Below are 23,803 nucleotides of genomic sequence, written 5' to 3'. Positions count from 1 at the left end.
GAACTTGAGACTTTTATTTTGATATTAAATATAAGATTCTAATAAGATTTTAATATATTTTATTTCTTATTTATCTTTTTTAAAAAAGAGAATTCTTGTAATGATGGTAGTTTTAAAATTTTTTTTAAAAAAATCTATTTATCACAAATAATTTAACTTACCAAACTTGGTTAGTATAATTAAATTAGTTAACTAATTTTTCTATTAAAATCCAGAAGTAGTATCATCCGTGATTTAGAGTAATATAACTTCATAATTTTACTTCTTTTTTCAAAGATTACACCCCATCAAGAATTACTCCGGCGACAATGGTTCCATTACTATCGCCGTCTTAAGAACTATAATTTTAAATACATGATTAGTACAAAACATGGATACATGAATATGAAAACTTAAGCTTTAAAAAAGTAACAGACAGTATGGCAAGCATATTGGCATGATTTTTCCCCCATGCAACAAAAAGCAGTAGCCACGTTCTACTTTTCAGCCGTTGTTTTCATATAACAAAGAAAGACCAAAATCATTATTCATTCGTAAATGGTTTAAAAGAATAACGCATTAAAGGGGTTGAGGTGAGCATTAAAAGAAATAAAAATATGTAAAATAGACAAAAATAAAATGAAAGGTCAGACAAAAAGAATAGAGCACATGCGCCAAAAGTACGAAGCTGTTTCCTATTTCTCTATCAAAAGTCCTGAACTGCTCATCAGCTTCTGTAGATTTTTGCAGTTCTCTATTAAGCAGGTAGAGAAACTCTTCTATTTTTGCTTTATTTTGACGTAAAAATGTGTGCACCAATGCTACCCTTCGATAAATATTACCAAAAAATTTCCTCGAGGAAGATTCCTGCAACAATATATAAAAGAACTCATTCATTCCCAGAGCGCACAACAGCTATGCTACGCAATGACACAACTGCATATACCCCTTACTAAGCACAAAACTGATTTATATGAAAACCAAACCATGCATCCATAAAATTAAACTTAAAAAAAAAAAACTAGGATTTGAGAAAAGCAAATAATATAAAAACAGGAAAAACATACTGTGGGTCAATCTATGTGGGAAGAAGCGGCTGTCTCTCATCATGCCCGACACGATGACTAGCCTGTACATTAGCAGCAATGAAACCTAAATCAATGAACACGATGTATTAAAAACCACAAACGAAAAGCAAAGTGAACAAAGATTTTCACCTCTTCATTTGCTCCAGCAGCCATATTGACAAAAGAGTCCTTAGTCCTGGAACAAAAATTAAATATTTGTAACCTCAAAGGAAGAGGGAGAGAGACATCTTCCAAAAATTTAATTGCATTAAAGCCCCTCTATAAAATCCAATGCACTAAAATTTTTCAGAAACTGAAAAAAGAAAACTCTTGCTGGAAAAACTACTCATGTCATTGCCTCATACAAAGCAACATGGCAATCACAGAGTAAGTAAAGAAATTCACAAGTACCTGTGTGAGTCATGAACATCACGCAGCTCCATCAAGCCATTTTGTTGATCATCTCGGACTTTTGAAAGGGGCGAAAAGAACTACAGACAAAATGTGAAAATGCGATACAAAAAATGTTGTTAGAACTGTTCGCTCTAAAAATGCTTATAGCTTGCAAACTTGCAAAATTCACCAAATTCAATTTACCTGGTGCATTGAGATGAAGACAATAGAAATCCCTAAAATAAAGTTCATTGTTAAAGTATGTCCGAATAATGCAGCAGAAGCTATGCCAGTGAAGATTGTAGCAACTGTTGAAGAGTACTTCTTCAAAATCGTATCTGAAGACATAAAGTGGGTTGTTCAGAAAAAAGAAGCAAATAAAGTGTTCATTCATACAGCACAAGGTAGATTTCAGATAAACAAGCAATTTGTTTTTAGGTTTTGGTGGAAAGCAATCTAATATAATAAAAAACATAACTATTGACCTGCATATTTAAAGAAAAAGGATGATAGAATCCCCTGGGCAGCATTGTTAGCTATCAAAAGCATGGTGGCTTTTGAATGACCTTGCAGAATATCAAAGCTACTTGGACCTGAAAAATGTAAAGCAACATCCAAAGAACCAGTTAACAGTTTTTTCACCATCAGATAAAAGCAATAAACCTGGCTCCATTTGAACTGTCCAAAATTTAAAGTGATATCAATATTTCATCTGTTAGCGTAAATTTTAAGTAACGTGTAATTAAAAAAAGGATTTTGAGACTAAAAAAAAGAGACATGCTTCCAGTTTTTTCTCTTAATTGAAGCCATTTGCTTGAAGCTCTCACAAGATCCAGAAGATAGAGATCCATGTCTCACCCTTCACAATGGCAGTGCCAACTATTCCAAGAAAGTTGAATATAGCTCCATACCCATATAAGAATAAGTTCTGCAAATCAAGAAACTCTAAATTAGTATAGGGAGAGTGTAATTGTAGAGTGCTATACTTGAAACTCTCCTCTTTTCAACTTGTTGATAATTTTGCAGTTAGGAAATTAAGCATTTTGTTAGTCTCTTTCTCAGTTTTGCTTTGGATTGTTCCCTTCTCTAGTGCATTAGAAAGTGCCAAAACTTCCAACCAAAACTCCTATATATCCCCAAACCCTCAGGCAACGTAACCATCGAAGTCAAACCCCAATGGCTTGGGATTTTTGACAATTACAATATATACTGTAGTGCACTTCACGTCTAATCAAGACATTCAATAATATTGAAAATATTCAAACAATCAAAACAGGAAAGTTGGTAAACTGTTGATCATGAAAAAAGAACAAAAAGCTAGTACAGTTTATTTCTAGACCATTCAGCTAGAGAATAGGATGAAAGTTTACACTCATGCGGTAAGACATTTTTCAACTCTCTGCAACACTGTCCAGTCTGAATCAGTATATAATATAATGATGGAAACGTTAGAGACTTCACCTGAAGATAAATGCTAGTATCATATTGGCTCTTCAAAGCATACTCGTTGTAAACAGAGGCCAAAGACGGAACAGTCACCTGCAAAATAATTCCTTGGTTCAAAAATCAACAAAATGAAGGTAATCTGAATATCTAAAACTGCAAACTGATCATATATACTTTGAAAAATATCCCGCACAACAATAAGATAAAGAACAGCCAAAGAACAAATAACCAACATACTTACAAATATACATGTATAAACATATGCACCCATTGTGATGGGAAGACCCAGAGCTGTAGTTCCTTCAGGAAAAGATTTCAGCTGATTGACACTTATGCCAATAAGCAACAGCGCAAGAGCCTCCCACTGCAGTCAGATAATGAATCATTTTTGTGGGTAAACGTGGTACTCAAGGATTAAGCTCAACTCGGATTCAAGCAAGAATTAAAAGTTAAAACTTGCCAGTAAAGATCGAGATAATAGCTACACAGACATTTCTTATTCATATTAACAAGACAATGGGCTCAAACACAAACCTGAATAATCGAAAAGCGGCGTCTCATAATCATCTTTAACAAAATTGCTATCACTAAAACCTGCACATGCAAAGTCAAACATGAGAAATTCAGTTAAAACGAACCATCAAGAACAAGAATTTTCCCACTTATTTTGAATAATTGTCACACAGACGAGTAATGCCCCATCTTGAATAAGGCATGCACTAGTAGTTCATTTAATATACCACAGCCCACAAAAATGAGATTACATAAAGGTATCAGTTCCTCAGCTTCTATGACAGTACATGCAAGAAGCATCTCCCTAAAGTCCCTCCACCACATAGTTGCTCAACTGCCTTAACACATCATGGAATCTTATATCCTCATAAACAAGAGGGGGCACATAAGAGATACAACAAAATACAATAGTTAGAAAATACCATTCTATAAACTTAAGCTTATGCAGCCATTGGTTATATCATGGTGCCCCTAAACATTGACGCTAACATAAGGCCAGGCTAAGAAACAAAAGAAAGAATAAAGGAGTAAAACGAGAGGATATAATAGAAGAGAAGTGGAAAAAATAACTTTTTAACTGGTAGTTTACAATTGGAATTATTGTACAGCGAAAATATGTTGAACAGATAGTAACTGTGCGCAGGCTGTAATCAGGCAGACCATAGTCATAATAAAGCTTTGACACCCTGTACCTTGAACTATAAATAGAGGATTTCATGTAGTTAGACTCAAAGACCTATTTCATTTAAAGGGTTTCCTCTTCCTCTCTACATGCAACACTTTAAATGAAATGTGGTCAATGAGTCAAACCTGCATGAAATCCCCCACTACGAGGCCAAGATTCAAGGCATTAAAGCTTCATTGTGACTATCTAGTCAGCATATTTACACAGTGCAATAATTTCAACACTGCAGTGGGAAGAATCAGAACCCCATCACTAAAGAAGCACAATGAGCAAACTCAGTAAACTATTACCAATAATGCAAATGTGCTGCCCGAAAGCACAGCAAATAACAAATTACCTTCAAATTGCTTAGCATCTTCACGGTGGCAGGATTAAAATAAAGCTGCATGAAATGTGATATCAACCTGTCAGACACTAAGAAATATGAAGTCCAACATACAAGAGCTGTTTTCAATGCATAAATTGTGACAATAGCAAGATAGACTGTAACATGGTTCAACACTTAGCTTTTCTTTTCTTTTCTAAGAAATAAAGGTAGTTGTAGGATTCCAAAAAAGTCAAATGACACAGGCACAGGCAAGAAACCAAGAAAGTCTCCCCAACCATTTGCATAAGACAGGTAGTTATGACGTCGTCAGTCAGATCACAATTCCATCAAGCTAAGGTTCTTTAATGTGGCATTAATTTCTAAACAATTTCATCTAATTAGGCTTAGAGGTCTTCAACACAAAAAGAATGTCAAGGCTTAATGATGGCGAGCAGTCTTCCAATATATCATATTTCGTTGGAACACAATGATGATGAAATATTTTCTAGGGGTCCCTATGCCCTTCAATTTAGCATGGGGTAGGGTTTGATTTGTCGCCTCCCTCTGGTGCCCTGCTCATGGCTTTTTGTAACAAGTTTTTGTCTGATACACATAGGGATTGGAGGACTTTAAAAGAGATTCAAGTGTTCATAATAACAGCAACTGAATTCATTGACGCATAACAGAGTAATAGTCAGTATTATACCAAGGACTAAGAGTACCTGCATAATAAACTTCAGATAGTTGTTTATAGCATACAGAAGCGCTGGAACAGCAAGAAGAACATTGTTGCGAGCTGCCTGAAAATAATAAGATCACAACATACAGGATAACTATTAAGAAAAATCTTCCTGTTTGTTAATTAAAAAAAGGTAATAAAAGATTAATGCCAATAAAGCAAAGATAAGAACGTCCTCTCTTTTCTAAAAGAGACTGAATGCATGCAGCACTGCTCACATTTTTAAGATGTCCTTTATTCGCATCAATGCTTCTACTTCATTAAACATCCGTTATCCAAAAAAATTGTCTAATATCATGAGTAGCAAAATATGACACAAATGTACTACAAGAATTATTTTATTACTTTATTTCAAAAAAGGCATGCCTAAGCAATCTGTTTTGCGCACCAAAAAGTAATCACGTGACAAAACATTGAAGAAAGTCGGACCAGCTGAATTAAGAGAAGGACTTCACAAACTCTTCTCACACAAAATTAGTAAATGCAAAATCTTCTATACCAATAGTACCTGCACAAACGTAGAAATTGAGAGAAGAGGCTTCTCCCCAACTTTTTTCTGCCTAGCCTGCAGAATTAAACACAATCATGCTGTCCAGTTTATTAAGAGACTCAGAGAAAGTAAATGTACAAAGATCAAAGAATCAAATTGTGCTAGTTCTGCTTTGATATTGGCATATATTATGATATTCTATGAACTTTGTTAAATCAGGAACATCTTGAATTTACATTTGGTAAGCTGCCAAGAAATGCTGCTTTGCTCAATTTAGCTGTCCCAGGATACATTAATAAACCTGCAACAGTTTATTGATAATTGCTATGTGTGTTTGGCTTCAGTTTGTTCTTTAAGATTTACTGCGTCAAGTGTTTTTCATTAGTATTAGCTACCACTTCGTGTTGCTATGATTTAGAGTATCATTCAGCCGAGTGGGCATTTCAGTATATAAGCAGTGCCAAATTTGATCCTGCAGTCCCTGATCATGGTCTTCATTTTCGTTTGAATTTCGAGTTTTCAAGTGTTACTTGATAAATGGTCCATCTAATTTACCTATAATACAAAGATTAAAGTATTAAGCACGTAGGATTACAACTCTATTCCTAACCCCTTCGCACAGGCCTCCAGCACACTGATCACTCATATGGTTTTTATCACCAGGATCAATTTTTCAAGGGATGTATTAATTGCTTGTGTTTAGCTTCCAAGATGTAAAGCCTAGACCAATTTTTCGATTCCATGACTTCTAAATTTGTTTCCATTCAAATCTTCAGCCTCCCACACTTGTTTCTTTCAACAAACATTACTACAAATAGGGAGAATAATAAATACTTAAATAAGGTACAGCTGCATTGCTACTCTGAAGGACTAAATAACTATGTATTCTCGTCATCCGGTTCAAATTTCAAACTAAAAAAACCACACTTCGTGGTTATTTGGTCCTTACTTCCTGAGATTAAGAATATTGAATGTTTGGTCCTTCCTTTTAATCCACCACTAAAATTCTTGCATAGATCCGCCCTAGAATCACCAAACTTAATATTCTAACTAGATATTGGGCCCCGTATGTTTCACTAAATCTAAGAATAATTTGCACTAACCACGGTTTATGCCCTCACACACCGAACACTCACTGTATGCCGTGCTCTGAAAATAAGCCACTACTCCCGGAAAAAAACCTCAAATAACTACTGATTTCTCCAAACAAATGTTGATCTTATTTCACACATGCTTCAAATAGGCAAATGCAAGTAACGCATAATACAAGATTAAGACGACAGGATACACCTGGATAAAAAAATAGGGAAATGTAAGATGTACCTGGATTAAAAGCATGACAATAGCAAAGACAACCTTTGTGACCTCTGTCAAAAAATTAACACTGATTGGGCTAAAATTGAATTTCCCATCCACCTTGGACATATAGACAAGAATAGGCTGCCGCACAAAGAAAATAAAACAAGTTAGTGGCTAGCAATAAGCAGGTTCTTTTTCTGCCCTACTATGATGAGATACTATAAACTGGGCACCATCCAATAAAATACACATTCAAACACTAAAACTAAAAGAGATGCCAACCAAGTATTAAAGTGCTTACTTTCCAGAAAAGAGAGAGAGAGTAAGATGTTGAATTACCCATCAGGCTAACTGCTAAGCATCCATAATGTTACTTATTAAGTAATATTCGATTCACTGACTATGTCTTGGCCCCCAAAAAAAAAAAGTCAATGACTATGCCATGGCCCCTAAAAAAAAAAAAAAAAGCAAATTCGATGTTTATACAAGAGCAGGCCCTGAAAAGTGTTAGTTATCCCTGCCATATGCATAGACAAAGAGCTTGACTAATTATACATAAACCTCAAGAATATCAGATTCAATTAGCCCTCAGCAACAAGACACGGGGGAATGGAAATTTTGTTTACACATCGAGATAAATTAATCACTAAACATATTATGCTTCACCTAACACTGTAAGGCGCCTTGAATATTGTTATGCTACAACTTATAACAATCCACAAGCAATTCAAGCGTGTTTGGTTACACGCCACCATGATTGGTGTGAAAACACGCAGTTAAAGGTTCAGTATACTCGCATGCAAATTTTCAGGATAGGATGGATTTTTTTCCTCCTGCGCCTCTCCAGCTTTTGGAAAAAAAAAAAAAATCAATTAAAAGGTAACAATCACCTGTAAGCCAACTAAGATGCAGTCACCGACAACCAAGAGGACATTAAGGGCACGCTGCTTGGATGATATCCTGCTTTTGTGTTTGTCATAAGCCCTTGATATAGTTCTGGGACTAGGAGAAACCAATTTTGAATGGCATACACTGCATTCTATCATCCCGTTCTTCATGTAATTGCGACTACTATCTGATATGAACAATAGGATCTGCAAGGAAAAAACTAAAAGTCAAGATAACAAGTTTACAACAACAACAATAATCATAATTCATATGTCGACGACTGAATAAATTATGTTTGACAATCGACGGCTATACTTGTTTTTCAAAACTATAAAATGTATAGCCATAAGATCAGCTAACCACGAATAATACACCAGGGAAAAAACGTATCCATTTTTCCTTCTCCACTTCGCAAGAAATTAATTCAGGGATTTAAGAAAATCCCTATGTGAAATCCATAAACGAATGAAAGCTAAAGTAAGAAATTCCACCAGATCTTGTTTCGGGAACTTCGAAAAAATCATTCAAACACAAAAGTAAAAACAAATCCATTAACACACTAAAGATCCCCTTTCAAAACGAAAAAAAAATTATGAATATGCAAAGCTCAGATCTTGCTCCAAGATGATGATGACACAAAAACCAAAAGAAAATTATGTATGATCAGGATCAACCTTCTAAGTTGACGAACCAGAAATCAACAATGACCCACCTAAATCGAGTCCAAACCGAGCGTTTAACCGAAAACTCGGTTTGATCTGCTGCGGCCGGCGCCGAAGTTCAACTAGCTGAATTTCCTTCGAGAGATGATAGTATGATTTCGGAGCCAAACAATGCCCGGACAAATCAGATTCGAATTCGAATGCGCTCTGTTTCAAACGAATCGGAGTTTAAATTCCGAGAGATATGCGAGGAATATGCATTGACACACGAGAGACAGGGGAATGTGCAATATAATTACGAGCTGCCGAGAGGGCTTGCTTTGAATTTACACAAACACGAATTTCGGGCGTTGTTTTCTGAAGGTGGTGAGGGGAAAAAAACTCAAAAAGTCACCAAAGGGGGACAATTAAAAAAAAAGGAGTCACCGATGCAACGTGACAGACCAACGAGGTGAGAGAAAATGCGAGGAAAGTAGTGGCGTGGAAGATGGCTCAAGAGTTGGGTGAGTCACTGGCCGCTTGGACTCATCACTACTCCATTAACCCACAAATGAAAATTGTAAAATTAGGGCATAAATTAGGAATTTCTGGTCGGCTGTTTCTTTCGCTTCAATTTTGTGATAAAAGCAAGTTTTGGGCATTCAGTAATTGCCAAGGATTGAAAGGGAACTTAAATACTCACTGTTACCGCATTCAATACCAACAATTGGCAGATTGTCCCTTTTTTTAAACAAAAATCTCTCCTTTTTAACGCTGAAATATGTTTTATGAATTTAGTATATTAAATAATATCCATTTTGAGGTAAAAAAAATGCTTAGTAGTACACATTTTGAATAATTGTATACTCTTAAATGCAATTATCTATGTCCATAAAAAATAAAATACATTGGTTTAATGCAATTATTCATGTTTATAACTTAGATGCACTTATTGAATAATTGTACATGCTTGATGCAACTATTCCCGTCCATAAACTCTTAAGTGCAATTATTCATTTCAAAATTATTCTGAATTTCTCACTGGTTTTAATGCAATTATTCATGTTTATAACTTATCCTTAAATATAATATAAAGGACATTAAAAACGTATCATTTTGAACTAACATGATTATTTATGTCCATAAAAAAGATAAAATAACTAAGAAATAAAATTAATGATTTGTTGAATACTAGTAATAGTAATATATTCACCCATATATCCGGGGGAAAAGAAAAAAAAGAACAGGTTACAGCACTTGCGAAGATATTAAGACTAAAAATCCCAGTACAGTGGAAGGAATAAGAATTTTGTACCGTCAAATATAGACCCCTTTCCTGTCTGGCTGTCTCCTCAGCCGAACCGCGAACTCCCTCCTTGCCTCTAGGTGGCGTTCATGGCTGCCTCTGCCTCCAAGCATCTCAACCTCTCTTCTTCTTCGAAGCCTCCCAAAATTCCCATCGACGAATCAAAACCCGCCATTTCCATTTCCATTTCCAATTCCGTTGTTTCTTCTGCTTTCACAATCTCTTACGATAACCTTTCCCTCTCCCGCGCCTCCCACCTCACTCGCCACGAGCTTATCAAGCGTCGTTTCCACTACCTCAGTCAGCTTTCCAAATGCTACAGAGACTTATACTGGGCCCTCATGGAGGAGCTCAAGGCCCAGTACAGAAAATACTGCTGGGAGTATGGGGTAAGCCCATTCAGGGAGGGAAACATGCAGGAAAGAGAGGGTGGCAATTTTGAAGGCAATGGTGAGAATAATGACTGTAATGGTTCAAATAGTCGAGCTGATTTGGATGTTGTGAACAATCACAGATGCGCTTTCGTGGGTTGTAAGTTGAAGGCCATGCCATTGACCAGCTTTTGCCATTTACACATTCTTTCGGATTCCAAGCAGAAGCTTTATAAGGCCTGCAATTATGTTATCAAGAGGTTTCTTTTTCTTAATGCTGCTTTCAATTTCCATTCATTCATTTGTCAAAAATATATTTATTGTTTGCCGGGATGCTTGTGAATTGGTGAATTGTGGTGTGCTGAAATGAATAACTCCATCGATGTGAGTGTTTGAATTATTGCTTAAATAGGTGGATTAATGTGTTTCTTCCTTTCAAATTCTGACAAATAGTCGTTGATGAGGGAATGACTTGGCAGCAAGCTTGCAGGTTTGAACCCTGAAGCTGGAGAAAATACATTAATAATACAGATAATGCCTTAGTTTCCATTGTTATTTTCTTTTCCTCAGGCTTTAGAACAGATCCCGTTCAAGTAAGGTCCTGATAAATGGGAGGATTCAACAGTGAAAGCTTGGGGAAATTAAGAGTTTTACTTAATTTACTTTTGGAAACCATGTAAATACTATACCTTGGTTTAATGAACATTTTCTGAACACTTAAGAGTCCATGTGTTATCTGGTACCATTTAAAAGTTTGTTGTTTGATATTGTTATAGAAGTTTTACCATATAGCTCAGTATTTGGAAACCCCTCCAACCGTGGGGGACAGAAATGCGACTGGTTCATGCAAAATGTTGTATTCAAGAACTTCGATGTTAACCATTGCTGATCTAGAGGTACGCTCAGTCTGTAAGTGATTCGGTTCTACCAATATTTTGATAAAAAGCGGTTGAATGGACTGTCGTCCATAAGTTTTTTATGGAAGCACAGCTGCTGGTGTGAATGCTTATCACTGAAGATGCAGTTATGTTATTTTGAACTTACTGAGTACTCTCTTGGTATAGAATGGTCAAGTTATGGATAGAACATAGGTTCTGATTTCTCTTAGATATTGCCATCGGATACTTCTGGGATTGTAAAAAACATTCTCCTATTCTCATTTATGAATCAAAAAGAAAGTGTACTAGATAAGGACACTGAAGTACAGAAAGACACAGTTTAGTACGCAGAGCAGATTTTTTTTCCTTCCTTCTTGAGTTACAATGGAAAATTGCACTTTTTTGTGCTTGTATTTGATTATGGACAAATATTCCAGTGATTTTTTTTATTTTTTTTTTTGGATCATATTGATGTTTCCGTTGGCAGCCCTTGGCCTTTTTATTCTTGTGGTGGGTGATGCCTAAACATGGTTGCTTACCGTCTTATAGAACTTACAACTTTCTTCTTTTGTGCCTGATTGCCTTTCGTCTCTTGTATTACCAACAGCAATGAGAAGACATGATCTTAGATTGAATTTTTTTTTTTTCCGGTTCTTGCGTTACAATGTTGTTTCTGAAATTATCATTATAAAATAGATTTTACTTAATTATTATTCGTTATTTCCATATGGATGGATTTCTAACAAATGTGATCAATTTTTTGCTAAAAGAATATTAATAATGGCTGCTTCTTGTGATGAATGAATTGGAGAGATTGAATTGTTGATGGGATATGCTTGTAATGGATTTTCTGTTTGTATTTCAGTGCCCAGGCTGGACCTATAACGTGCGGAAAACCTATATTGAGATCCACAACCCCTTCTCTCTGCAGCGTCCATTTCCAGAAGGCTCAGAAACATCTCACGAGGACCTTGAAGAGGGCAGGCCTAAACTACTCATCATGTAAACTGGCTCCTAAGTTTCATGTCATGGTCGCAGAATATGTTCGTCAAATTCAAATGAGAAGAAAACAACTAAAATCAAATAGAAGAATTATAGTGAAGGAAGAAAAGGATAACTGAGGCTGCAGATAGTGGTTGCAAACTCATCTCTAATACACAAGCGGCGGAAACCGGGAGGTGAGATGTAATTCTAACAATATAGAGTTCACCAACTTCTGTTGTAACTTCAATTTTTTCGTTTTTCTCTTTCCCTCTGCTCGTTCAAATATTTACCATGGTTCCCTTCATTTGATTTGGCAGCAAGCCACTTTCGGGACTTTGTAGAGTTGGTTCACAACAACCCCACTGATCCAATGTTTGACTTATACTTTTCTTTCTTCTTTTATTGATTGGGAACATTACAGACCACGCTTGGCACCTTTTGTACCGTACCGATAGTTTTAAGAATTTGCATCCTGTTTAGTGCTTGTTTGGTATGATTTACATAAACACTTATAAGTACATTTTATGTAAAATCGAGACAAAATTCTCTCTTATATTTCGTAAATAATGATTAAAAAACTATTTATGACATATGGAGTAAAATAAAGCATGAACATTAAAAAAGAAAGAGAACAAACTTCCCTTTCTGCCGCATTTGCAATGTGTGGGCAAATACGTCGCCTTAAAATTTAGCTATGGAGCGCTTGAAGGAACCTAAATTTTGAGTATTCAAATCATACTTTCCGGAACACAATTATATCAGGTCCAAAAAATTATTACAATAATGGATTAGGGATTAGGGATATATTTTATTTTTTATTGAGGGTTTTGATCTTGGAAACAAATCTCAATTTACAGCTCAAATCGAAATGGATTGACAGCCACAGTTCTCTCCGACAAGGTTAAAGCACCCCAACATGGGAGAGTATGGTCCACATTAGTTGCATGCAACTGTCAAATCTTCTCTCTAATTATTAATAACTCAATTGTTTTAGAATACTCCTTCGGTCCTTAATATAAGACTCATTTAACTAATTTGGTTAGATTAAGGAAGTTAGGTAAGCTAGTTAATTATAAGAAATATGACATATTTTTCTTAAAATACCATAATCATCTTTCTTAATACCTTCTCTCCCTCTTCTAATTGACTATGGTTGAGGAAGTATATATAAGGGTAATTTAGAAAAAATTGATAAATATGAGAAATGGTTCTTATATTTAGGACCAAAACCAACTCAACAATTGGGTCCTATATTAAAGACCGGAGAAGTATCTTGATATTAACCACTCAACTGTCAAATATTGACAATTCCTCTGTCGAATCCACGCCTAATCTCCTACACCCATTGCTTTGTGAATCTTTTATGAGAAGATTGGATGATGTGAACTGGTATATTTGTAAACTAGCGACTTGTATAGGCCTACCTAATGAATAAGTGCATTGTAAGAACATGCATTGGACCTACCAGAAGAGATTTTAACCGCCTAGGCACGACGTCGCAAATTATTAAATTCATATTAATAAAAAGGTGGTTTTAAAAAAAAAATTATTCTCAGTTAGATAACAATTCTTGAATTTGACTTGATTGAGTGAACAAGTGTATCCGATAATTTTATGTTTAGAATGATGAATTCAATTAATAAGCTTCATTGTTTGAATTCAATTTCCACGAGGGGTGTCTGCTGAAATTTGGTGAACTGATTATTTTGACAAAAAGCATTGACAAATTTGCTTGGATTGTGGCTCTGTGCGGTGACTCATTATTGCACTTACCTAAACATGTGCTTGGGACCAATGTCATGTTTAAAAATACTGAAGGGATAAATATATGTTGACAATTTCAATGATTCCATTTGATTTTACAGTGACACTTAGGGTGTGTTTGGATGAAACCAAACCGTGGTTTGAAAAAGTGATTCTGGAGAATAGATTTTGGAAAAAATAGATTTTGTGAAGAATAGATTTTGTGAAAAAGTGATTTTAAGAAGTGAGAGTGTTTGGATAGTTATTGCCAGAAGCACTTTTTATATATAGAAATTACCAAAAAGGGTATAAGTTAATATAATGATTATATAAGAGATATTTTTATAATATATTTTGATTTAAAGAAATAAAATTGTTAATAAAATAATTTTTTGATATATTCAATATCCTATAATATTTTTTATAGATACATCTAACATTTATAAATATTTTTAATAGATTAAAAAATATTTTAAAATATTAAATATATCACATTCGTTTCTCAAGCGCAACACTAGTTGCAAAAATTAATCAACCAATTGAATATCAATTAGGGCCCCAGCAGCTCAAATACATGATGGTTCTGAGGGACTCTTCGGCCTGCTTGAGTTTGTCAGAGTTGGAAGCCTTGAAGGCGAGAGAATCGAAGGCGTTAGAGAAGCGCCTGACTTGCTTGGAGGAAGAAGAAAAAGCAGAATCACGAAGAGATTTGATGGCGGAGTCGCCGCACTTGGAGCCCTGATCTTTCATTCCCTGCCAGGTGCGCATCCCTGTTTGGTACACTATCCTCCACACGTACCTCAAGCTCATGCCTAGCGATCTCTCTCTCTCTCTCTCTCTCTCTCTCTCAATCACACAGAATATGAACGAAGAAGCAACGAAGAGCTGTATGCTAATTGAAGATTGAACTGAATTAATGGCGCTTAAGGGAAACTTGCTATGTTCAAGAGCGAGAGGTTTTATTTCAGCGATCGAAATTCAGAGAGAACCACTCCAGAAGAGCGAAGCGGCGAGCAGAGAAAGAGGCGAGGTTCCTGAGTGAGTGAATCCGCGAGCAGAGTGAAGAGCGAAGAGTGAATGTGCGAGCAGAGCAAAGCGAACGTGTCGGCCAGCACGGCAGATGAAGGGTATTTTTGGGTCAATGCCGTTGCCTTCAATTATTTCAGCCAGAAGCAACAAATTCTTGCTTCTGATGAAACCATGGTTTCACCAGTGAAAACCATGCTTTCAACCTGGACCACGGTTTCACCAAAATACCTGTCTGTTTGGATGATTTTATGTGCAAACCATGGTTTGGCCTCCAAACCATGGTTTGCAATGTCATCCAAACAGGGCCTTAATATAAGGAACAATTTTTTTCCTATTATGTCGGCAATTTACAAAGACTATAAGTAAGAAGAATCAACGAAAATTCTGAACAACCTTAATTTTTTAAGAAGTCGATAAATGATTGCTTATTTTGTTCTTTAATAGCTTTTAAGAAGTCTATTTTCTTTTTTTAATAGATATACTCTATCTTTTATACTAAAGACAAAATTATTTTTGTTAAATTTTATTTTACAAATTTCAATGTTAAGTTTGGGGGGTGTTTGGGTTTTTTGCCAAACCATGGTTTGGCAAAAAATTTGCCAAACACCCTTAAAATTTTAAAAACCATGGTTTCCAGCAAAACCATGGTTTTGAGCTGGAAACCTTGGTTTCGGTTGAAGCTGCACGCCACCCGCTTCTGAGGAGTCTTCTGAGGAGTCAAAATAGTCGTTGGTAATTATTGGTCCCTCAGTAGCTTCCAACGGTGATATATATATATACATATTTTATTAATATATATTATTTATTAATATATATACATATTTAATTATTTTATTAAATTATTTTGGGAAAAAACATATTTATTTATTTTATTAATATATGTACGTATTAATTTTTTTTATTAATATTTTTTATTTATTTTAAATAAAGATATATTATGAAATATATCTTATATGTAATTATCATTTATACTTATGTCCTTTTTAGTAATTTCTACATATAAAAAAGTACTTCTGACAACAACTATCCAAACACTCTCACTTTATCAGAATCACTTTTTCAGAAAAGCTATTCTTTCAAAATCTATTCTCTCCAGAATCTATTCTCCAGAAGTTATTCTCCAAACCATGGTTTGAGGTTATCCAAACACCCCCTTGTAAGCATAAAATAAATATCAGGAAAGTAGAATTCATTAGTTAACCTTTTTTCCCATTTGTTTGTAATCAAACGGCCCTTAATCAGGATTAGTTACATGTTTCTGGGTCTGATATGAGACCATCCTTGAAGGGGGACGCACGCGTCAAATGCGACATGCAAAACGCACTTGAACACGATTTTTCGTAAACGGAATCCGTCGCTCGTTATATATAATCTGTTATACCGTAAGCGTGGTAATCCAATGTCATATCCCGTACCATTAGAACCCTGACAAAGTGTTTGGGTGGAAAGTGGAAACCATGGTTTTAAAATGCTTTTACGGTTACACTCATCCAAACACCAAGATTTCAACTGAGGCTTGATTTGCCATTTTCATTTTATCGGTCATAGTCCAAGATACGGTTTGGCGCTTCGAGCTATCCGCGGGGATGCAGCGTTGGGCATTCACGAATTGGGCGTCGCTTCTATGTCTGGGATTTGCCTTCTTTTTCTACTTCCACCCCTATTCATCTCCTCATTCTCCGATGGCTCAACAATCTATTTACGATTTCACTGTCAAGGTCTCTTTCCTCCGCTTTGTGTTTTCAATTTTTGTTGCGCCGTGCATATTCGTTGAAACTTGATGTGGTGAAAATTATTTGAACAACTTCCATTATTCTGCTTCATGAGTTTGGTTTCCTGATGGTAGGGGATTCTTAGAACATGAAATTAGAAATTAATAACTGACAAAATGGCAGAGTAAGATGGAAACTCAATATTCGATGTCCTCAGGTTTCATAACTATTTTAATTCGAAGATACAATCGATGAAGCCAGTTTTTGTGAATTTTATATGTTGTTAAGGTGCTATGTAAAGCGCCTTAACCTCCCTCCTATATTGGCTGGGAAAATAAGACTAGCTCCTTGGAGGTTCATCGCTTTCCTCCTTTGATTCCTATTTTTGACTAGATAAATATATTGTTTTATTTGACAAATGATAATATCTAAACATAAGTCGAGACTTACCACCTCACCGGAGGCTGAGTTTGCCATAGCAACGTCACTTTATGTTGTGTTAGCCAATTAGTGACTTTATATAATCACATCAACTTCTGCTGAGTCTGGTTTTCAGGATTCAGTTTTAATTTCCTTCTTATAGGATTGAGTTTGAAGTTCATTTGTTTTGTTGATTTTGTCTTCCCTGTTTTTATCATAATTTATATGTGCATTCTGATTTCTTCAGACCCGTGACATCTTTCCTTCCGTGTATTATTTGGTATGAACTATAATTGCAGGACATTCGAAAAAATGATGTTAGTCTCAGTACATACAGAGGGAAGGTTCTCCTGATAGTGAACGTTGCGTCACTTTGGTAATAATATTAGTTGTTTCATATCCTATTTTTCTTCTGCCACTTATGTGTATGTGCATCTCAACCCTCTCTAAGGTGTTCAACATAGTGATCTGTGTTGCTCTGCTTTCCATCGTCAATCACCTATCACGGCCAATGAGGCACTTTCTGAGACAGAAATTGAGGAAGTCCAGTTGTGTTAAGATGATGAAATTAGAAGTTTTCAAATTTTGCGTGTTATTTTCTCGTTCTGCCTTGTAACTGACTCATCAATTGCTTAAATACGGTTATTGTTTGAATAATCACTGTAATCAAAGGGTCACAATCAAGAGTTGCTTAAAACTGTATCTACTTGATTCTCAGTGTTCCGAGGCATAAAGAAGTACCATGTCCTTGACTTCATGTCTTTATTTCTTACATTTGTTGATGCCTATACAAATACTTGTATCGATCTTGATGCTATGAAAGAAGCTATTCCAGTGGAAAAGGTTAAAACAGAACATAAGAGAGAATCAGATAGATCTTTTAATTTAATGTCCAAAATTCGCTTTCATCTAGTGAAATAATTTAACTCAAAAAAATTTGTCTTCAATTCGGACCACAGATAAATGTTTATGATTAGAAAAGATGAAAGATGACTCGTGTCCCTGGTAGGATTGACTGATACACAGGTATCACATTGTTTGATTTAATACTTCCCTTGTTGCAATTTTGATGTTCAATCATGTCTCAGATATGCCAAGGGGAAGTGTTCTTGTGATACAATTAGAAACAAGAATTCTTGAAAGCTTTCTATGACAAGATTGATTTTACTCGGGGGCCTTTGTCTGATTGGTGAATATTCTCCATTTCAATCTATCAACATGGATCTTGATTCTAAAGCTTTAATGCGAGGAAAAATGGAAATTTTTTTTGTATGCCACAAGGCTTTTGCGGGTGTTTTTAAGGGGATTCAATCCCCAAGGACATTGAACTAAAAACATGGGGGATCTCTGTGTTGGCTGGTGCCAAATTCTGACAGTCATCAACTACAGCTTTAGTTCTTAGGAATCTTTGGACACTTGAACTCCTAACTACAAAATCTCTTTTGGTGACAAGGATGTTGTATATAATTTACAATGAGCTAATCATAGGAATATGATTCTTTTCTTTATTTTGTCTCATACTAATTATAATTGTTGCTGCAGTGGGTTGACAGAAACAAATTACAAAGAATTGAATGCATTGTACGAGAAGTACAAAGACCAAGGTCTGCCTTTTAAGTGAAGAGACTTCAGTTTCAATCATATTACTTGAGGTTATTAATTTGGTAATATTTGAGCTTACGTGTTATTCGTAGGATTCGAAATCTTGGCATTTCCATGCAACCAGTTTGGTAAACAAGAACCAGGAACCAATGAACAAATTGAAGAAGTTGCGTGCACAAAGTTCAAAGCAGAATTTCCCATCTTTGATAAGGTGATTTCTGATAATCTTATTGTGATTAATGAGATTAATTTAGTTTCTCTATTGAGAAATCCTGTTTTTGCCAATCATTTTCACTCATGCTGTTCGTTTCTGGCGTGTAACGTGAGTTCTTTGCAACGTTCTACCCTCGTCTATCTAATCAATTCATATTTGTTGTAGCCAGATCTTGTGTTTCAAAATTTTTCTGCAATGAAACCTTTGAAGGATATCGTTTGATGTTTATCTCAGAGAATACAAATGGAAATCATCCAAAATTGAATTTAATTATTCCAGATTGCAGTTAATGGGAAGGAAGCATCCCCACTTTACAAGTTCTTGAAACACCAGAAGAAAGGAATATTTGGAGACGGCATCAAATGGAACTTCACAAAGTTCTTAATAAACAAAGAAGGAAAAGTTGTGGATAGATATGCTCCTACCACAGCACCTATGAAAATTGAGGTTAGATATGATTTGTTAGTTTTATTTCAAGTAAGGGTATCTCTATACAAGGTTAGGCAATAAGCTTTTTATATGTTCCTTCTTGCAGAAAACCATCCAGAGTCTCTTGAACTCTTCTTAAGCTTCAAGGCTTGATCTCTACCGTGTATCCAATGCTTATTAGTTATCAGGTTAGTATTGTAATTATGCAGTTTTGGTTTCTCTTCTTGACAGAACACTGGAGCCCACAGTATATGTTGCAATTGCCAAAACTACGTTAGCTGGGGCTGGCCTTCTGTTATTCTGTACAGGGCGTAGACAAGGTTTCCTAAAGGCATGTTGCTGTATTCCTGGCACCTTGCCTTCAGAAGTTCTGGATATTGTTGTTTCAGAAGTAAATCCCCTACTCTCTTTTCATGGAGCAAGAGGGTGTCATTGTCTATATATCATGGTTTTGTACTGAACATTCACATCCGTTAAAACAATGAATACAGAAAATATAAAATTGCTTCGACGGGGAAATCTTGCAAGATAGAAGTTATTTATACAAATTATATATACCAAAATTAGTTAATTATTTGTCAAAAAAAATAAGTATTGATTTTTTATGAAATCTGATCTTTAATCATTTGAAATCAGAAATAATTATAAATTTAAGATACTAAATAAATTGAGGTTTTACATTTTTTTGTCAGTAAACTAAGGTTTTATATTTAAGCTCCAATTAGTTGTCATATTTAAAATGAGAGGTAGTATATGATTTTTTTTTTTTTTAAATATTGTATTGAATCCTGTTGAAGCATAAGTTCACAAGTGTTCCCACTATTTCCTGGGTTTATTCATTATTAAAGGAACAGGCACGTTCAGTGGTTTGTAATCGAGTACTAGAGCTTTTCCCTCAGGGCGTTCCTGATTAAAATGAGTTTTCAGATTTAGAATTTCTTATTGCTAATAGTTCTAGAAACTTCTACCAAGCTTGGTTTTCTTTCTTTTGAGAAGGGATGAATTCAGTTCGCAAATGATCGAAGATTGAGGGTGGATGGATGGGTGCGTTTCCCCATCAGGGACAGGTTGAGTAAAGTTAATTATTTGGCAGCCTATTACACCTCCGCATAAGCAGTATCGTATTCCGGTCATGCGCAGAATCAACAATTTTTGTGGGGCGCATCGAGAGGACTCCATCCGACGGTTAAAGACTAATGATTAATGATCAAGATTTTGATCCTATAACTTCAGTAAGATAAGCAGACTCAGCCCAATTTTATTTGAGCTCAGAGCTCATCAATTTCATTTTTAAAGTCAAAGGCATCACTTGGACGCAAAGATGTTGCTGTTGTTATGCTTCTTTTCTTTTCTTTTTTTTGGCCAGATTCTTTTGATTTGTATTTCCACCGTTAAGGCATAGTATAATTGGATTGGAAGGGACCATTGGCCTGACCATTTCACAACACATCACAGTTTTAAACCTCTTGTAGATAAACCGTTTTCACAGAGGCCTTCTTTGTCCTGGCCATAAACCTTGATCTCTCACGCGTCATGATTGGCTGGGACTGGAAATTTTTCTTTTTTCTTTTTTCCTTTTTTTCCTTCCCAGAAGTTTAGCATGTTTTGTTGCTGGCACATTTCAGTACCCACCACAATCACATTTGAAATGCAATTTAACCTGGTAATCACTGATCACCATGAATATAGTCGTAATTAGTTTGTTTCTCCCTCTTCTTTATGCTTTCAGCAGAAACTCAAATATCTGCTTCTCTTCCATAATAGATGAAACTGTGGCGGACCCGATATACTCGCAGTCTGCCATCATGCCAAGCTATACCAGTAGAAAAGAAAGGTCCTAGTTTTCCCAATGCTTAAACCCCCCACCAAATCAAAACCCAGATGAGAAATTAAGGAAACCATGTTGAAAATGAATTCATCCAAAATTTTTGTCATCCTTGCATCATCTCATGTATCCTGTTATGTCACAGACTTGATAACTTATGGCAGCGCCAACAAACAAAATCGAATCAACCAACTATTAATTAAAGCCTAAACTATCCAAGATAAGCCTTCCATACAGAACTAAGAAATAATTGGAGGGGAAATCTCTAACCAGAGGTAAAGTATCTTGACATTCTTTCCTTTTCTCCCTCCTCTAGGTGCCTCTGGAATACCAGTAGAATGAATTTACATCTACCCAGAAGTATGCATAAGCACAAGTTAGCACGCTTCTTACTGTTAGCATGATGGACGATAATTTGCAAATGCAAGTTAACGTTACAAAAAAAGAAAGGGGAAAATTCTGTAGTTAGGTTAGTTACCTCAGCATATGCAGAGGTGATGAAGTAGTTGGTGAAGCTCTTATTGGAGGCTCACCACTGCATAAAAACCAACAGCTGTGGTTGGAATGCATAGTGGATAAACATTGACAAGAAAATAATAGCAATGGAAAACTTTATTCTAATAATTCATTTTATTAGCAACGACCCGAATACAATGATCACAATATATATTTAGATATATCAGCCTCAGAAGGTCAGATCAGGCTCATTTGAGGGTATTAAGTTATTCCAAACCTGAAACCCTCGCCGATTCTTCTGCTCCCCAGCTAAGCTGACCCATCATTGATAGAATTCATGAGATCCATCTCCAGGTAAAAGAATAGCTAGAACGCTCATTCCTCCGCGAAATTTGATCTGCGGCAGATCAGATTGTTGCTTTTGTAACTCCGCAGATTTCAGGTAGCCCATTTTTCTCGTCAGCGAATCGAAAGATTTTGATGTTTTTTTAGTTGCAGAGTTTAACAGTGCAAGCTACAGCCTGTGCCCAAAACTTGAGCCGTGCTTTAACATCTTCAGGATGGTCACCTGCAGGAGAACATCAAATTTAAGCCACATGAGAATTTCATTTAAGCCCACACAGGGAAAGGCGGGTGTCAATATGCAGTTCAAAACATCAGTGATAAGCATTTGGTAACTCTACTAAGGAAAAATTAATCGATCCACGTTGTTCATCTGCATCTTAAAAAGTAAAAACACCCTGGGATATAAGATCTATTAAGCACAGGAAGTTTTCGTTTATAGGCCAAATCATCATGAATAAAACAACTAAATTAAATTCCACACACAAGACCATATCATTGCAAGATTTGGTGACCTCCACATGTCAATTTGACGGCAAAAGTAGAAATAGAAATTGATCTCAATAATTCCATTAAGCAAAAAGGGAAATCAGGGAATCAACGACTTCCCACTCACCAGGACTAGAGATTTTCCAGTTGGCCACGGAGTTGGACGAGGAAGAACAGGAATCCGCAGGTGACGGCGGTACCTCGGGCGAACTCTCGGGCGACTTCTGATGTTCATCCATGAACTTCTGGCTCATGGAATAGCACAACTCGAGAGCCGGCAAGGTGTTACAGAGCTCAGGAATCTCGTCGTAGCTGAAGCCAAAGCCAAGATCCAAGCATCCTTTGAGCTCATCCAGATCTTCATCGGTCAAGCTCTTGGTCCTGCTCAGATCCTCATCCGGCGTCTCCACATAACCTTCAAGCAAAACCTGATTCTTCTTCTTCTTCGTCTTCTTGCTGCTGGTGGACGTGCCGCCAAAACTGTGGCTCTTGATCCTGAATCGCTCCTGCTGGCTATCTCCCAGATCAAAGCCACACAAATCACTGGTCCGAATCTCAGGTTCTTCGTGGAAGGAGTTGGCACGACGAAGAACTGATTCGCAATAGACGCTTCCCATTTTTTTTTCCCTCGGAACTGTGCGGAGAGGTGTATTTCTCTCGGGTGTGAGAGAAGGGGGAGGGGAGGAAGGTGCTTATAAAGCCGTGTTTGTGTTGGTCTCTAAAAGCAGCCAAGAATGCGCCTTTGTGGTGGTGGCGATGATGCCTTCGCATCATACATGGAGTATGTATGGATGGATGGATGGAGATGGTGCGTACGGACAAGATGACAGCTGTGATGTGATGATTTGGTTGGAGAAACGGGACACGTGGAGAGGGTGAAGGTGGGAGTGGGTCCCGTCGGTTTTGTTTTGTAGTCTACATTTTGGTGACCCGCATGTGACTTCTGAGGTCTGAGAAACCGATGCATGCGGCCAAAAGCCTTAAAAGAGTTTTCCCTTTTCTTTCAAAAATTAATTTTATTATTATTATTTCTCTCCGAGTTTTTGCCTTTCTGGACAATAGTAGTGCGCTGCGCATTTCCTTTTTATCTTGTCTTTTTTTAATCTCAGGAGATAAGTCAGAGGCATTATCGAGCTGAAGTATGAATGATTTGTGTGTCTATCTATCTACTACTATAACGTAAAGAAATTAATTTAAAATATAAATTCATTTTCTAAATGATCAATGGGAATGCAATGGCCTCACACTATTTGTTCTGTATTCGTAGCCAATGAAATATTTTTTTTAATAATAAAATTTAACAGACGTTATGAAAACGACATTAATGGATTTTTTCCCCCAAAAAAATTGAACATTTACTTTATTCTGATCGCATTTTGCTATTAAGAAAAAACATTGATCCATATCCACAATTTATCTGAAGTTTATCCAATGGACGTTGTTTTCAATGAAATTAGATATTCTCGCATCCGATAATCAACATTATTTTCGGGGAGAAAATATTATATTGGAGGAACCAAAACAGAAAAAGAAAACGGATGGGAGAGGGTGACCCT

General features: G+C 36.1%; 4 protein-coding genes across 9 annotated transcripts; 2 read left to right on the top strand and 2 right to left on the bottom strand.

Annotated features, from left to right (window-relative positions):
• Nucleotides 1-440: 440 nt before the first annotated feature.
• LOC114718618 (CMP-sialic acid transporter 3) lies at nt 441-8,728 on the bottom strand. Of its 2 annotated transcripts, none has more exons than XM_028904002.1 (16): nt 8,481-8,728; nt 7,809-8,012; nt 6,943-7,059; nt 5,638-5,694; nt 5,113-5,190; nt 4,421-4,465; nt 3,420-3,479; nt 3,127-3,249; nt 2,901-2,978; nt 2,298-2,367; nt 1,925-2,032; nt 1,644-1,777; nt 1,458-1,537; nt 1,197-1,242; nt 1,047-1,108; nt 441-846 (listed from the first exon to the last, which is right to left on the bottom strand). In XM_028904002.1, exons 2-15 carry the CDS (start codon nt 7,974-7,976, stop codon nt 1,058-1,060), a joined length of 1,215 nt encoding a protein of 404 aa, XP_028759835.1. In that variant the 5' UTR covers nt 7,977-8,012; nt 8,481-8,728; the 3' UTR covers nt 441-846; nt 1,047-1,057. The 2 variants fall into 2 exon arrangements, with proteins under 2 accessions (XP_028759835.1, XP_028759834.1); XM_028904001.1 differs by having other exon boundaries at nt 8,519-8,728.
• A 1,082-nt stretch (nt 8,729-9,810) lies between these two features.
• LOC114718619 (INO80 complex subunit D-like) lies at nt 9,811-12,470 on the top strand. 3 transcript variants are annotated; one of them, XR_003737833.1, is made up of 3 exons: nt 9,811-10,384; nt 11,868-12,180; nt 12,304-12,470. XR_003737833.1 is itself a non-coding variant. In XM_028904004.1 (2 exons), exons 1-2 carry the CDS (start codon nt 9,843-9,845, stop codon nt 12,121-12,123), a joined length of 798 nt encoding a protein of 265 aa, XP_028759837.1. In that variant the 5' UTR covers nt 9,811-9,842; the 3' UTR covers nt 12,124-12,470. The 3 variants fall into 3 exon arrangements, 1 of the variants encoding a protein (XP_028759837.1); XR_003737834.1 differs by lacking the exon at nt 12,304-12,470 and adding an exon at nt 10,901-11,020 and having other exon boundaries at nt 11,868-11,945; XM_028904004.1 differs by having other exon boundaries at nt 11,868-12,470.
• A 3,837-nt stretch (nt 12,471-16,307) lies between these two features.
• On the top strand, nt 16,308-19,557 carry LOC114718620 (probable phospholipid hydroperoxide glutathione peroxidase). Its single transcript, XM_028904005.1, has 6 exons — nt 16,308-16,476; nt 17,190-17,266; nt 18,433-18,494; nt 18,585-18,703; nt 18,986-19,153; nt 19,242-19,557. The coding sequence occupies exons 1-6, from the start codon at nt 16,345-16,347 to the stop codon at nt 19,272-19,274; spliced, it is 591 nt and encodes a 196-aa protein (XP_028759838.1). The 5' UTR covers nt 16,308-16,344; the 3' UTR covers nt 19,275-19,557.
• Nucleotides 19,558-20,542: 985 nt separating this feature from the next.
• LOC114718621 (uncharacterized) lies at nt 20,543-22,879 on the bottom strand. 3 transcript variants are annotated; one of them, XR_003737836.1, is made up of 5 exons: nt 22,375-22,879; nt 21,694-21,984; nt 21,439-21,495; nt 21,231-21,310; nt 20,543-20,948 (listed from the first exon to the last, which is right to left on the bottom strand). XR_003737836.1 is itself a non-coding variant. In XM_028904006.1 (2 exons), exons 1-2 carry the CDS (start codon nt 22,862-22,864, stop codon nt 21,905-21,907), a joined length of 570 nt encoding a protein of 189 aa, XP_028759839.1. In that variant the 5' UTR covers nt 22,865-22,879; the 3' UTR covers nt 20,719-21,904. The 3 variants fall into 3 exon arrangements, 1 of the variants encoding a protein (XP_028759839.1); XR_003737835.1 differs by having other exon boundaries at nt 20,589-21,310; XM_028904006.1 differs by having other exon boundaries at nt 20,719-21,984.
• Nucleotides 22,880-23,803: the final 924 nt, after the last annotated feature.

This window comes from Neltuma alba, unplaced genomic scaffold (genome assembly GCF_004799145.2).
Source record: "Neltuma alba isolate B1F8T4 unplaced genomic scaffold, ASM479914v2 tig00011854_pilon, whole genome shotgun sequence".
NCBI classification, from domain to species: domain Eukaryota; kingdom Viridiplantae; phylum Streptophyta; class Magnoliopsida; order Fabales; family Fabaceae; genus Neltuma; species Neltuma alba.
Note: the sequence above shows the minus strand (reverse complement) of the source record. Positions and strands in the feature narration are given on the sequence as shown.